Source organism: Dromaius novaehollandiae, chromosome 2, assembly GCF_036370855.1.
Source record: "Dromaius novaehollandiae isolate bDroNov1 chromosome 2, bDroNov1.hap1, whole genome shotgun sequence".
NCBI classification, from domain to species: domain Eukaryota; kingdom Metazoa; phylum Chordata; class Aves; order Casuariiformes; family Dromaiidae; genus Dromaius; species Dromaius novaehollandiae.
In genome coordinates this window covers 97980653-97995723 of record NC_088099.1, presented here as the reverse complement: position 1 = coordinate 97995723, position 15071 = coordinate 97980653, and the positions used below count along the sequence as shown (strand labels likewise).

The following is a 15071-nucleotide window of genomic DNA, read 5'->3' as shown; positions in this document are numbered from 1 at the left end:
GAAGTGCCTGACCACACAGCGCTAGTACCCATACCGGCTAACTAAGTTTCCTATAAAATGCACAGAACAGTTAGATGCCAGCTGTGTCACCTGAAAAATCAAGACCAACATGCTATGTAGAAACTCCTCCGACCCCCCTCAAAAAACAAACAAACAAACAATAAGCAACAGATACGTTTCGAATACATTCTTCCACTTTACATGGGTAACTCAGGACTACAAATGTGCAGACCATCCTGCCTGCCCAGAATCCACAATTTAAAATCTCTCATGAGGGTAGAGGGCTACAATTCTTTAAACAAATTGTGTGGTTGGTTTCCTTTTAAAACAGCTGATGGAAGAGCAGTAGTCAGCATAAACTTTTCATATAAAACTAAAGCTTAGCCTGAAGTCAGATGTTTGGCCTCTCAGGACAGTGCAACTTGCAGAAACACAGATCTGGGATTTTTCAGGCCAAATTTGATGCAGCTTAGGGAGTTTAAGAAAAATCCAGGTATAAATGGCTACTGAATGAGGTCCTTGGAAGGGATTTAAACACTTCAAACCTGCCTAGCAGCTCCTGTGGTTACTTATACTATCTCTTGAATCTGACCCAAACTGAAGGGTTTTTTTTCCCCTCTTTTTAAAAATCCACTTTGGTCCAGACTAATAGGCTCTTACTGTTGTGTATGCTTGTAAAAAGAATTCTTTGTTCTCATCTCTGAAAATTTCTCCACGTTCTCCCCTTCACCAAAATGTCATCCTGTTATTTGTCTCTGTGAGCTTTTCAAGGCAGGCAGGTGTCTCCTTGTCCATGAACCTACTGCTGACCCATTCAAGTCCATGAAGAAATAAATGGTAGTGAGAAGCTGGCTTGCTTAGTCTCAAAACCCCTTCCCTGTAGTCTGTCAGGCAACACTCATCCTTTTTCCAGATTAAGTCAAACTCAGTGTGTCCTATGACCAAAATTCCCCATCCTTCTCAAAATACTATTTCATTGACCCGTTTTTGTTTTTTCCCCTTCAGGTAAGATGTAATTATACTCATCAAATTCTCAACTACATCTTTCAAAATTAAGTCATCACAAAAGAGGCACTGGGAGGAGCATGTGATGACCAGCACAAACCCGGAGTTTTATAACCATTCCTGGCTTGGAGTGATGCAGCCACAAACTGTCCAGAAACACACATTCTCAGTATTAAGAGCAACTCTTCCGCTACGTGCTAATGGTTGGAAAAAACCAAAAACACAAAACAAAAAAACAAAAAACACACTTAAATTTAGATTATAAACACTTCATTTTCAATCTTGAGGCAAAGTCAGAGGGGAGGCATAAGACAACATCAGTAAGAAGAGAAAGTTCCAGACATGAAGCTGCAACAAGAGACAAAGAAAAAAGAAAAAGAAGTTTGAATGAAAGGTGAATGGATTTTTGCATCTTGCATTCTCTAAACCAAGAAATCAAGTTGTTAAGAGCCTTTAGTTCCCACAGCTTCTGAAGCCAAAGTCCTTCTCGCAAAGAGGTCTTGTAAAAGAGCTTACTCTTCTTCTGTGCTCCAGGCTCCTCACTGTCTTTATGAGCAATTCAGTCCTGCAAGGACAGATGCAAAGATGCCCTCTACGGATGTTTTTCTTCACACAAAGGTGTTCTTCACTATTTATGTTAGCGATACTGCTGAATAACCTCAGAATTGCAACATACCCACTTTCCACTTCAGTGTTAAACAAAGCAATTCTGCCTTTACTGTTCTACCAATAGCCTATTTCTGTATCATCACTATTTAAAAGAAAGGCCAGCAGAGTGCTTGTCTACATATGGAATTACTGGAACATAAGCTAAGACCCAAGTACACAGCATTAGGTCTTCACACCAACAATCCCCATGTCTTCAAATGCTGGAAATAGAAGGTAACTTTCAAATTGGAACAAACTCCTTCGTACTTCCAAAACATGAGTCCACAAGGAAAGTTACTCCAATAAAGTAAACCTTTGATTTACCAAAAAAGATGAAGTTATCTCAGAATAATTTTGGTTTAAGAGAAAGAGATAACTAGTCCTATTTCAAAGTCAATCCTGCTCCCCCCAGAGTCTGAAAATTGCTATTAAATTACCCACAGGATTAAGTATTCCCAAACAGGAATCATCACCTTGCTCAAATAAGTGCTGGTAATACTGTAGCCCAGTGAGCAACTGAAGTGAATAAAACCAGCATGTAATTACGTGCGACAGCTTTAAAGATCCTGTAAGAAACATGCATTTCCAGCAGAGCACAAACTTTGCTTCTGTTGACAGAAAATAAAACATAGAAGAAGTATCCACATATGTCAACATACACCAGAATTCAGATGCATGCTGTCTGCAGTGCACACTATTCAGGTTTTTTTTTTGATTTCCCCCATGTTGATCAGTCAAATCTTTAATATGATATGATAGACACAACAGTATATCTATTCACCTTATGCAAGATCAGTACATTTTGGTTTTGCACAGAAAGTGATGACTAATAGGGTAGCCTAGTACTTGAAAATCCCATCTTAAATATTCCACTCTAATTTTGTGATGTACATCAAGTTTGTGCTTCAAACCCTGTTGGTGAAAATATCTTACTTTTATCACTCACATTTGTCCTAGAATAATGATGACACTGAAGTATATCAAACTTCACGGAAGCACTTTTGCAATTTCAGAAACTAAGTGATCTCTAATAAAAGGGTTTTTGAAGTGATTAAATGTCTCGCATACCTCTTATTTCAAGAGTTTTACTTATACTTGGAGCTCATATATCACTTACATTTAAACGCACTCTCGACTCAGGTTTCACACACCCCGCTTAAACTGTATAGCAATCATTAGTGTTTAGTAATCATAAAGTAATCATTGCTTTTGCCAGTGACAGTAAACTTATGCATCTACATTGAGCTGTTTTGGATAGCGGGTGTCTAATGCATTTATCTAGCTTCCTGATCAGCATCCCTTCCATAACCCAGTGTCCAACCAAGAGATTACAGTTTAGCTCAAAAAAAGTCAGGGGCTGGCTGGTGACTTGCTTTGTGTCTTGAAATTCTTAACTCTAGGAGGGTCTCGGGTATGATCTCTTGACATAGACAACACACATATTTGTGAGGTACCTAGAACGGTGGCGTTTTGTTACATTAGAACAGGAGGAACAATTCTCATCAAGAAAAAAAAACCGACCAGAAACAATTATTGTATTTTGTTTAGTACAGTAATTTAGGCTAAGCTGTGAAAAGACTTAAGGCAGCTTAATACTAGATACATAAAAGCTGAAATCTTATCACTTCTGTGTTCAGTTTTTTGGATCTAAAACAAGAAGCACTAACGTAGAGCAGAGTATCAGCTCATGCAAAAGCAAGTGAACAAGCCAACAACTCAGTAACTTAGGGCTGGAATAGATTTTTTTTTTTTATTTTGTTTTGCTCTTCTGCCAAATTCATTATGTTCTAGAACATGAGGGCTGCAAGTCACAAGGTAACTTCAAAACCATTCAAAAATCAGTGAAAACATTGGGTTTTTTATATGCAAGCCTTGAAGTCCACATTTCTATCATATTTCTGAAAAGAAACAAGGAAAACAAGTTTCTTTTTCAGACAGGAACGTTATCCGAATGGGCAAAAGAAAAACACCGTTTTTTGGAGTCGGGGGAATGAGGAAAGAGATACAACAGCATCCTGGAGTCTGATCAGACTGTGTACATATGAAAAAACTTTCAGTTCTCAAGCTAAGAATTCAATTACAACTTCTGAAAGAGGTTAGACAAATCTAGTTGTGACTCAAATTCAAAATAGTTTGGCCTGTATCCCCACTGAATTCACCTGGAGGCTGGTTAAATTGAAACAGGAACAAGTTTAACTGGTTCAAGGTGTTTCTCTGGTCTGTCTCTTTACTGAAGAGTGGGTGAAGACCCTGGTGCACTCAATAGGTGCAGCTCCCACCTGCACACTTAAGGCACATCAGGGCAAGATCTGGGTGTGTGTCCCATCACCCCTTTCATTTAAAAGGAAATCTAGATGTGCAAACACAAAAGGAGGTGTGGTGTGCTCCAATGGGTCTACCAGTCTGGACTATGAACATTGTGCAATGCACCCCTTCAGTGCAAATATAGTGACTGAAAGATGGGCTAAAGCAGAGCTGCTTTCCTGAAGAAACCTAACTTTGCTTAGGCAAGCAAGGAATACAGCAAAATCTATGATCAAATGCAACTTGTGAGATTTAGGATTTGATAACAGAGGCTACAGAAGAGAGATATTTTAACAAAGGGACACAGCAATTAATTTATTAGACCAGTGATCTCAAACTTTGAGCTAATTAATTAATACCGTCAACCTTCAAGATTTTTTAAAAGCCATAAAACTTCATAAGAGGGATCTCTTAACTGAACAATATTCTTTTCTCCTCTCCATGGACCACAGCCCTGAAATCCAGCGTTTAAATCTGTCTCTACCAAAATGTTTCCTTATAAAATATTAATATGTTGTAAGAATACATAAATCACATTATGACAGAAAAGTAGCCACAAGGATGACAATCTAGTTTGGAATAATCAGCTTTGGGGAGGAAGAAGTCAAAGTTGATCACTCAATCACACTGTGAATAGGGATTATTCAGATGTTTTACAGTTAATAGAATAAATACTTTCTATATTTAAATATAATTTTATAATTTAATATTTTAATATGACCATTTATGTGACATTTTATATTATGATGTTTTAATATTTATATGACCTAAATGATGTGAAAGTCCTGAAATATTCACACCTTCTGAAGAGATGTTTTTTATCCTCCTTCATGCACAGAAATGCAGGGCATCGAAAATATACTTTTATTACTAGCATTACCCAGAAGTAATTTCTGATAGAATACTGAAATTTCATCCTAAAATAGGCTCTTGAATGTAAGGAAAAGAGAACACTAGCTTAGATGTAAAAGCATCCCTCCTGAACAGTGTATTGGTCACCTTAAAGCTTGCATTCAAACAGAAGAGCTACCACAGAGATGACTAAATGCCTTTAGACCTGAGAAGTCCACTTTTGTGAACAAGTCATTTGGGGATCACACCACAAAATGAAAAAAACCATAACAAAACAAAAAATCCAACACCCCAAACCCACTCTCTCATCTATCCTGAAATTATTCACACTGTTAAATGTACAGAAAATAGTTTACCTGCATATTTTGTGGTGTTTGATTCATCCATGGACCAGAAGCAGTGATCAAAGGCAAACACCTGTAGAAGCATATAGAAAGACATATAAGGAATTCAGCCACAAGACACTTCTCCTAAAGCAGTACATATCCATGACTGCTTAATTACAGATAGACTCTACCATTTTTACAGATCCTGAATCAGAAAGGGCTTCAATCAACAGGAACACATTTATTTGCAAATCTTAAGAATTGCACAGAGCTACTTCTTGTCTATACCCATTATCCTCAATGCAATACACTGCTTAAAAGAGCATACATTATAATAGCACCAAAGCACATGAGATGGCTAGAAAGTGCATGTTTTAGTCATGTTTTAACAATTTTCCCATTGTTCACGAACCCAGTCTGCTACATGGAAAAGGTGGAACAGACAGATGTGCTAGGGTCCCTATAGGAAAGTCAATGACAATTCTCCTCTCACTCCAATTTTCATTGCTAAAAACCTCTTAGGACTCCACATGCACTGGATATATGCCAGCCCTGAATGGCTCCTCCACACAGCCAGGCAGCACACGGCCATACCCCCAAAAAAGCAAGCTTCTAGCACAGAGCTCTGGAGTAAAGCCAAACTCTCCAGTTGCTGCTCTGAGTTGTTTTAGATGCAGACAGAGACAAGAAGTGGAGGAAAAAACCCAAGGTTGTTGCCATGTGTTTTCAACAGCTAACCTGCTTGCACTCGGACAGCGTAAAGACACTACCACCTGCTCTGAATGCAGAGGATGGCAAGTGAGGAGATAGAAACAGTAGATTTCAGAACAAAAAATGAGAATTATCTGAAGCATGAGATTCAGGGATGGAGGTTGGGGCGAGTTGAGAGAAAGTCCTGACAGACTAGGTGTGAGGGACAGACAAAAAGAATCTTATCCAACAAAACTGGTGGCAGCAAGCTTGTGACCTGTAAACATGTCGCTCCTACACACCTGTAGCGTGGAACTCAACATTTAATGTCATTTGTCAGGAAAGCTTACATTACAAGCGCAACAGTACAGCCTGTCTCCGTTCTGCTGTTGTACTCATCCATATAGAATGGCTGTTTATCAGGTATTTCATGAGCTACAACAGCAGAGACAAATAAGAGTCAACTAACTATAAACCATGTCACTATAAACCACTAGTTCCTGTTCACACAATATTTTGAGCTTCCCCTCCCTCCTATTTGCTGTTTTAAAAGCAAAGAAATGTATCCAAGTTATCCTAGTCTAGAAATTCTCCTCCTTTCAGGGAGCTTCAGGAGATGAGACGTTCTTCACTGTCAGTTGGCTGACATCAAGTTCTGCTGTCAAAATAAGAACAAGATGAGGAACCCATTGCACATCACCTGTAGATTCCATCTCTTAAAACAGAGAAGTTCATGTTATTGAATCATGCCAATTTTGGTTCATCTCTTGTACACGCACTTCGGTGCCATAAAAATGAACAACAACAACTTTTAGAAGTGCATCCTCTCCTATCCAGCATTGTACAGCTAACTTCAGCTCTAGTCTACTTTGAAAGAGTGAGGTTGCAAAAAATTAATGTTGTTGTCAGGGCATGTGGTTAAATTCTTAAAAACAAACAACCCCCCCCACAACCTTTAAATTACAGATTTTGTAGTTCATATTATGAGAACTAAGTCTAAATACAGAATATGTTAAATTGTATCTAGCACATTTAAATCACAAGTTTTATTCTGGAAAATCTACTTGACATCTGGGGAATCTTACTAAAGAAAAGCAAAAAAATCCTTCTGTAGGGAAAAAAAATATTTGTCACTGAGCGTGTTTTGAAGGCTGTAGTAAGGGTTTCTTCTTCCAACTATGAAGACTGCTATTGTGAAAATCTCCTTGTTATAAATCTGTAGAGTTTGGCTTGATTTTTTTTTTCTTTTTTAATCTCTATCCTTCTCCAGACATCAAGGCTGAAAAAGTTTATGTCAACAGGAAATGAAACAGCACTGAAAGGATTCAGCATATAGATCTTGGTGAAATAATTATTTAGCAGACATCTGTACAAGAGACATGAAAGTTTTACCATGAGCTGGATTTCTGATGCTCACATAAAGGACTACTTAAGAGCCTTAAGGAATAAATAAATAGTATCAGATTACCTGCCTAAACTAAGAGTACAATACTGGATCTCAGTAGAGAAAGCTCAAAAACCACAAATAGAAAATGTAATTCTATTAGACAAACAAGCTGTCAGGAAGCCTGCTCTAATGAAAAGATTTAATATCACTTCAGTCAAGGGCTGCAGCTGGCTAGGACCAGAACGAGATTCGATATAGGTGCTCAGCAGATTTGTGGAGCTGTAAGGGTGTCCTGTAAAACCACTTCACATGTTGGGATCTGAACAAAATTACTTTTTCTGCACATGTGAGCAGACTACACTACAGACACTTGACTTTGTTGTTTTGACAGGCTTTTTTTTTTTTTTTTTTTTTAATTCCTCAAAACACACCTTAAGCTGCAGTGCATTTTCCCCATTTTGCCATGGTAAACTGATTATGGATTTCTCATGTATGACCTAGGAGAATAAATTCAATTTATTTTTCTTTGGGGATCCTTGTTGGGGGGGGCACTTTGTTATTTAAAATTTGCCTGGGCCAAGATTTTGAGTTTGCCTGGTCTTACAACAGTGGCTCTCCTTGGTGAGACCAACAATGCAGATCTATCTAGAATAAGAGCCACAGGCTCTACTAGGTCAAAGGCCAAATCCACTATAAGACAAAGCTTGAGCTGAGGAAGGTGATGATGGATCATTTCCTTGCGGCTTTTGGGAATGCAGAACTTCATGCTATTGCAGAACATGCACTGCTATTGCAGAATTACTATACAATCTTATCTTCAAATATTTTGTAAGCTAACTCTTCCTGAATTGTCAGTTACCACAAGTATTTCAGAAGCATAAGACCAAGTAGCTCAATAATCTTATCCTCTTCCCCCAACAAAATGCAAAACACCAAATGCAAGGTCTAAAGGAAGAGTAGCATGCAGACAACGTTTATTCCACAAAAGTGAAATGAGTTCTGAAATTTCCTGGGGGGGTGGGGGGTGGGGGTGGAGGCAAGAAAGGCAAAACCAAAAAACAATCTACCAGGGAGGTCTGAGTCACTTACTGCAGTACAGACAGACAGAGACAACTCCATGAGTCAGGACATTCCCAGCTGTTACGGAGTGAAAGCCATAGTTTTGCCACTGAATATCAAGCAAAATGCAGCAGTTACTTTGCCTTATCTTCAGACCTTCACATAAGTAGGATGCATTTTTAATTGCTGTTGTGCACTGGTCATCTTGCTTCAAACCTAAGCAAAAGGAATGCTCAACCATTACTAAGAAGGTCCTCACTTTTGCAGCCCATGAAATAGTGTTTCTGTTCTCACCTTCCACTTCTCCTGTGGAAGTTTTCCTCATGGGACTTGGTGACAATACCTAATCTGTCTATGATCAAACTGCAAGCAGATACGTTGCAAAAGAAAATCCACTTGTAAGAGCTGAATTTAGATTTGCATCCGAATCTACCAGATGCCTATTCTCCCATGAAACAAAATATTATCTGCAGTGGATCAAACAACCCAGTTCAAAAAGGTTACCCAGCTACACGTGCCCATGTGCAATGACAAACAGTCAACACAGGAGTACTGTAGTTCAATTTAATTTATTGTCCTATGCACTTTTCCCTTAGTTAAGGCAGAATATCATGACAGGATTATTCAATAATTCACAAGAATTTAAACACTGATCTTGTAAAGAGACATTACAAACTAAAACACTTGCTTGAAGTCAAATGTTTCTATCATAGGAAAATAGCTATATTTATTTTTACCTTTTAAAAATCCAAAAAGTTTATTTTAAAGATTTAAAATATGTAAATATGGGATTTTAGAATGTGCTTCATACTGAACATAAAAAGCCATGACAAGGATTTGGTCTATTTATAATATCCTTTCCTGAAAATTTCCAAATCCTTCTAACAGAAGGAAGTAACAAGATTACTTTCAAAAAACACCAGCTAGGCAAACAAGTGGAAACTGCTGGGGCACATGCAACCTGCGCAACACGTAGAGCAACTGCAGTAAAATTCCCTTTTCCATTAAAAGAGGCAGGCAAAAATTAAAAAATTACTTTGATCAATGATGTCAAAACAGCAACTTCGAAAAATCCCAGCAGCAATGCCACGAGAAAGCGCCCAACTGAAGCAATTTTTAGCACAACTCAGACCTCTTAAAAAAAATAGATTCCAAAAGCAAAGTTTGATAGAGTAAGAAATAAAGCATACAAAAGTAAGGAACTTGATCCCAATCAGTAAGGCTCTTCAGCACATACATTACCATAAGGTGTTCTGAGGGAAATGCTTGTAGGACAGAGTCCTAACTGAATCGTGACCACTTTAATCATCTTCTCTGTAGAAAGATGATGAACTAGTTTAGATTTTCCTGACCTTCAGCACAGGAAACGGCAGGACATGCAGTCCTAAGAACAGCACACAAGCACACTCATCATCCACATACAGAACTAAGCCAGGACACAAACAAAGAAGAAGAAAAGGTCCTCAGTTCACCAGAACTGAAGGCGCTCCCTTCTTCCCCTCATCTTCACTGATTATTTTTTCTTGAAAATAAAACCAGTGAATATTAATTATTCTTTTGACAGGAGTATGCAGAATAATCATTTTTCCCCTCATTATTTTTTCCCCCCAAGAAGATATGGTATTCCCTATCAATACAAGCATCAAAGATACCAGAAGTTCTGTTAATGCTGTCTCAGACTCAAGGGCTAATACTCAAATTGAGAATTGCCTTGAAAATGTCTTTTTGACTTTTTAGAGAATACTCAAAAGCAAAGTCAAAATCTTTACCAGCTTATTTCAAAGCTATTATTGAAATGTATTGGAAGAAAGAGATGCAGATCTGTGACTCACAAACAGAACTTTTTATAGTTCAAGCACCCTCCATGAATTCATTTCTAACTGCGTTTGGAAGATCTATTCTGTTTACATGTTTTAACAGTACAAGGGGGAAAAAATGCCAAAAACGAAGCTTTTGTTGAAACTCAAAATTTTTGATTGTTACACTGCATCTCCACTAAGGTTTCCTGCATTTTCAGTTATTCTTCTAAGTATTTCAGGTAAGTCTCTGTGATTACATGGACTAGTATTTTTGCTTTACTATTACTCTGGTGTTGATTTCATGGCCACTGTACCAGGAAGCTTAGCATATTTTAAAAGGGTACGCAAAATGGAAAACCATGAAAGACAGGTATACACCTACTTCAAGTTTATGCGTTGGCTGGCATTCAACCACAAGCAGATGTAAGTTTACACAGTTTAGTTGGGTCACAGCTAGACCCAAAATTATTCCGGGATTTTAAATTACAGAGCCAACAAACAAGCCTTAAAATTCTCTTATTTTTGGAAGATTCTGTAGCTGATACTTCATCTTCACATCTAAAGGGGATATCTACATAAAAACAACATGCCAAGAACATGCCACACTAGGGCAATCATTTGCAAACCAGGAATTATGAGGGGAGTTAAGAGACTGACAGGTATTTTTTCCAGGTATCTTATATTAGTGTTTGAGATTGCACAATATTTTCAGTCTAAATGGTATTCCAATTGTAAGAAAAAGCTCAGAAGCCGCACTGTATGTGTTTAGAAATAGTCAAGTAACAGAGCTACAAGTAATAGTAATAGAAAATGCTCACCGTGACAGCTTCCTCACAAGTGTAAATTAGTGCCCATAGTAAAAATAAGTACATGAACTTCAGTATGTACTCACTGTATATGCATTACAATCACTTTAGTTCACAAACATTACAGCACAAAAATATAAAAATGAAAAGTTATGAGAAAGAATTTGACCACTTCGGGATTCAAGACATTAGAAGTTGCAGTTCCCAAACAATTGTAATGTAACATTCATGAGTGTAAGTGGTACTTGGCGGGGGCAGGGGTATGTGTTAATTAATGTGAAGGACATATTTGTGTTTTATATAGCTGAAAGGCTGCTCACTTCCAAACATACAAGATTTTCTGAATACCCTCAGTGGAACTATTTACACATGCTGTTGCCTTAACATGCAAGGTTAGATGCAATTTCTTTAATATTCATTAAAATCAAGATGTCAAAGTATCATCATTATTCATTTGTTCATTTCTGATATTTCTAGATAGATACACTGGGCAGCTCCACTTCATGGGTAGAAATGCTAGTGAGAAAAATTATTAAAGCCACAGTGGATACAAACTTTTCTTTTTGTCTTGTCACTGTACTCCATACAAATCAATTTTTGCTTAAGAAATGCTAAACTGTTTCAAATAGGTAGGAATTATAGCTATTGTCAAGAGACTGCTTTTGTGATAACACATTCAAGCAAGCTTAAGTACATTATTCAGTGTACTTAAGTACTACTTAATAGCACTTGACTCAGTATAGTCAAGCACATTACTCAATGCTTTATGATTCCAGCTCAAACTTGCTCAGTGTTTGAAGTCTCTCCCTCTCCTTGATATCCAAGCAAACAAGGCTTGCCTGCTCAGTGATTGCCACCAGTAAGATGCCAATTTATACCAGTCACACCACATGCAAAGCTGTCTGAGTTATACATTCCCTCTGACCAGTCGCAAGGCAAAGGCATAGTGACTACGGCCTTAGAGCAAGTTCTTTTTAAGATGCCACCTACAACCTCAACAAAACTGAGTAACCAACCCAGATAATTCTCTCCAGCTATTCAACTTCCTCTTGCAGAACAGAGTCTCGCACAAGTGTGCTGGGATTTACCTGCTCTCTCAGCTCACTGTCATCAGCCTAGACCATCCAACTCCCGCAGTTCACATGCTAACATTAGGCTGAAGTTTAAGATGCCAATTTCCTCCTCCTCCAGCCCTTAAAATAAATCTGCTAACTGTCAAATTATCTTTTCAGCATCCCTTAAATCAGACTGCTGTTAAACAAGCCAGCCATTTCCTACTATGCAGTGAAACAGCCTTTCAGCAGGTGCTGCACAAAACTATCAGTGAAAGTTAATCAAGCTGAGTCCAACTGCTTAGCCAGGAAGTGTTAGATCCCGCTACTACTGTATCTAGAGCCATCCTAAGTGTGCACATTACCCAAGCTAACAAACTCGCATAGGTCTTATCTAGGCTAAAGAGAGGCTCATACTGTCAGTAACTGTTAAAAACTAAGCAAAAGATTTATTGTGGTAAGCACAAAGTTTAAGTAGAGAAAATGTAGAGAGCTTTGATTCATGTTCCTTCAGCAAGCCTCTACAGCAATTTAAGACAGCTGTTTGCTACTATTTTGCTAACTAGACGTTATGGCTCCGACAGCAAAATAAACAGTGATGCAGCCCCATGCATCCACCATATCGGTGAAAAATCTAGAGTTTTGTCTCAAATTCACCTGTACCTGTGGCTTAAAATGAGATACTAAACTAGAAGAGACAGTGCAACTGACTGCTACACAGCAATAAGTTCTCACAGAGAGCCAGAAAAGACAGCCAAGGGGCATTAACATTTTCAATATTCCACAGAACCCATCTTTGTTAAAGCCTCTAATCAATGCCTTGAGGAATTAATATTATTAACGACTTACACATGCAAATATACCCATGTGAACTACTTAAAGGTAATAAGGACCATATACAGTATTAAGTACTTGCCTGATTAAGCCGTATGACATAATTAGTTTAAAAAGGAGTCTAATTTCACATTCATGATTTGTTGTTTTGAAGCCTAATCCTCAGTATAGGCTAGGCAGAGTCTGGGCCTTTCAGCATTTAGCAGTGTGTTAACCCAGACTGAACATAACCCTTAACATATACTATCTACATGTCTATACAGTATTTTAAAGGCATGGCTAACTTGTTTAATAGCTGTTTCCACCTGATCAATGAATGGCCAATTAATCATATTTTATTTTTACAGAAAAAAAGTTATACTGTAGAGGTGAAGAAGTTGTTAGCATGCATCTGAGTGAAGTCTGACATGTAGGCTTACAGGACGTGTGACTTACAGGACTACGTGGTTGCTAAGAAGAAAAGGGAGGGAGAACTGAGGAAGGGAAATTTCCATTCGTCAGACAGCTTTTGCTACATCTGTATTACGACTGTGAAAGGAAGTAAGTGTGCATTAGGAAATGACAAACAAAATCTACACTGGTAAGCCTGATGAAGATGGAAGCGATTACAGAAGTTGATATAGGAAGTTGGCCACTGTTTGCTGGGTATCCACTGAATGAAAAACACAATACCTACCATGCACAGAAAGAATTACAAATAGAAAAATCTGAAGGTGGCCCAGGGCACAGCTCACAGATCTCAGCTCAGAACAGCTGTTTTACCTTTGTCATAAAATTAGACTAAAAGCCCAAGATTAGCAATATACTGAATATTGACCTAAACATGATGCCTGTAGAAACAATAAAAAACCCTGATATATTTTTTCCTGCCACAGCTTTCAAGCCGCCAGTGAGCTGAACTGTGATCACAGTTCATATATGGCTGATGACCAAATTAAAGTAAAAATAAAGGAAAGAAACTTCCAATGCTTCTGAAATTCTATTTTTTTTTTAAAGTCTTAATTTGAAGTAGGTTGCCTGTGTATGGTACCCCAACAGCTGTATAAATCAAGCAATATCCATATCTCAGATAACGTCTTAATACACTCAGAGCGTGCTTCTACTGAGGGTGAGAACTTCCTTCTGCCTCAAACTGATTAACATTTCACACAACACCTTAAGTTTCTGCATTCCAGCTGAAGGATATTAATGACCATCTAACTATACCTACTAACTATGTGGCGTACATATATAAATGTGCAGCTGCTATATTTTTGTGGAAGAAAGGCAAGACTATAATTAAGTTTTAGCATAATATGAAGAATAACTTTATCTGCCCACAAGGGAATGTGAATTGTATAGTACAGAAAGGGAAGGCTCTTGTAAATATATTTCTGTGAAATTATGAAATGACAGCCAAAGAAGGTGGGGGTTTTGGTTGTGTGCACTTTTTTTTTTAAAACAATGATCAAACTCCTTTGCATTAGATACATCAGTTGGGATTGACAAAAAAATTAACTGTTTTGAAAAGAATGAGATGCTAAGAACTTGTTCAATCATTTTAAAAGATTCAATTGTTTGGAAAAAGATATCAGTACACCATAGTATTCTAAATTGATTTACCAGTGCTATTTATTTCCACCTACTTGACCTCAAATTACATATTTTTTCAAATATGATTATTTCAATTTATGTAAAAAATACTTTGTTCCATTCCTTTCTGCTTACTAGGAACAACACACATTACTTAATGAGAAGATTTTTTTCTTCCGACCCTTTAACTGAAGCAAATTAAAATATTTCATCTTATGGTTCAGACAGCTGTTTTTCAAACACACACAAGTTTGAAATTGGGAGAGGTATGTGTACATATATATATATTTATATATACACACACCCCTCCCAATTTCTATTCCCAGAAGGCCTACATAAAATACTCCAGCGAAGCAACCTCAGAATTACACCTATATGCTTTCTTGAAGAACTACGGTTCGAAGAAAATAACGTAAAAATTCATTCATGGCAAACCACAGCTCTCTGCTATAAAAAGCGACATGTAACACCAACAGAAAGGACATGGCTATTGTTAAATTGCTTAAGCAATACACCAATAGGCTGTTTTGCATGCGTTGACAAGTAGCAGCTTACACAGTTGTTTTACCTCATCATTTCTACCAGCCTTGTAGTGATTGTGTGTTTCTCAGCATGGCTCATTTTCTGTCCCAATACATGTAAAATGCACATTTTCCTTTCTTTCCCCTGCATTACGCACAATACAAGGAATCTTCTCTAGCTGATTTCTGGTGCACTTTAGCCACTTATACACAAAT

The 15071-nt window shown here is 37.7% G+C and overlaps 1 protein-coding gene across 8 annotated transcripts in view; it reads right to left on the bottom strand.

Moving 5' to 3' along the window:
- The window catches only part of KIF13A (kinesin family member 13A), a 123388-nt gene that overhangs the window by 61575 nt on the left and 46742 nt on the right, over positions 1–15071 (bottom strand). For 7 of the 8 annotated variants that reach the window (XM_064506982.1, XM_064506983.1, XM_064506985.1 and 4 more), the window contains one exon: positions 5166–5226. In XM_064506982.1, the coding sequence (XP_064363052.1) occupies positions 5166–5226 (61 nt within the window). Of the gene's footprint in view, positions 1–5165; positions 5227–8301; positions 8347–15071 lie in introns of those variants that run through there. The other variant, XM_026112806.2, reaches the window with a different exon arrangement.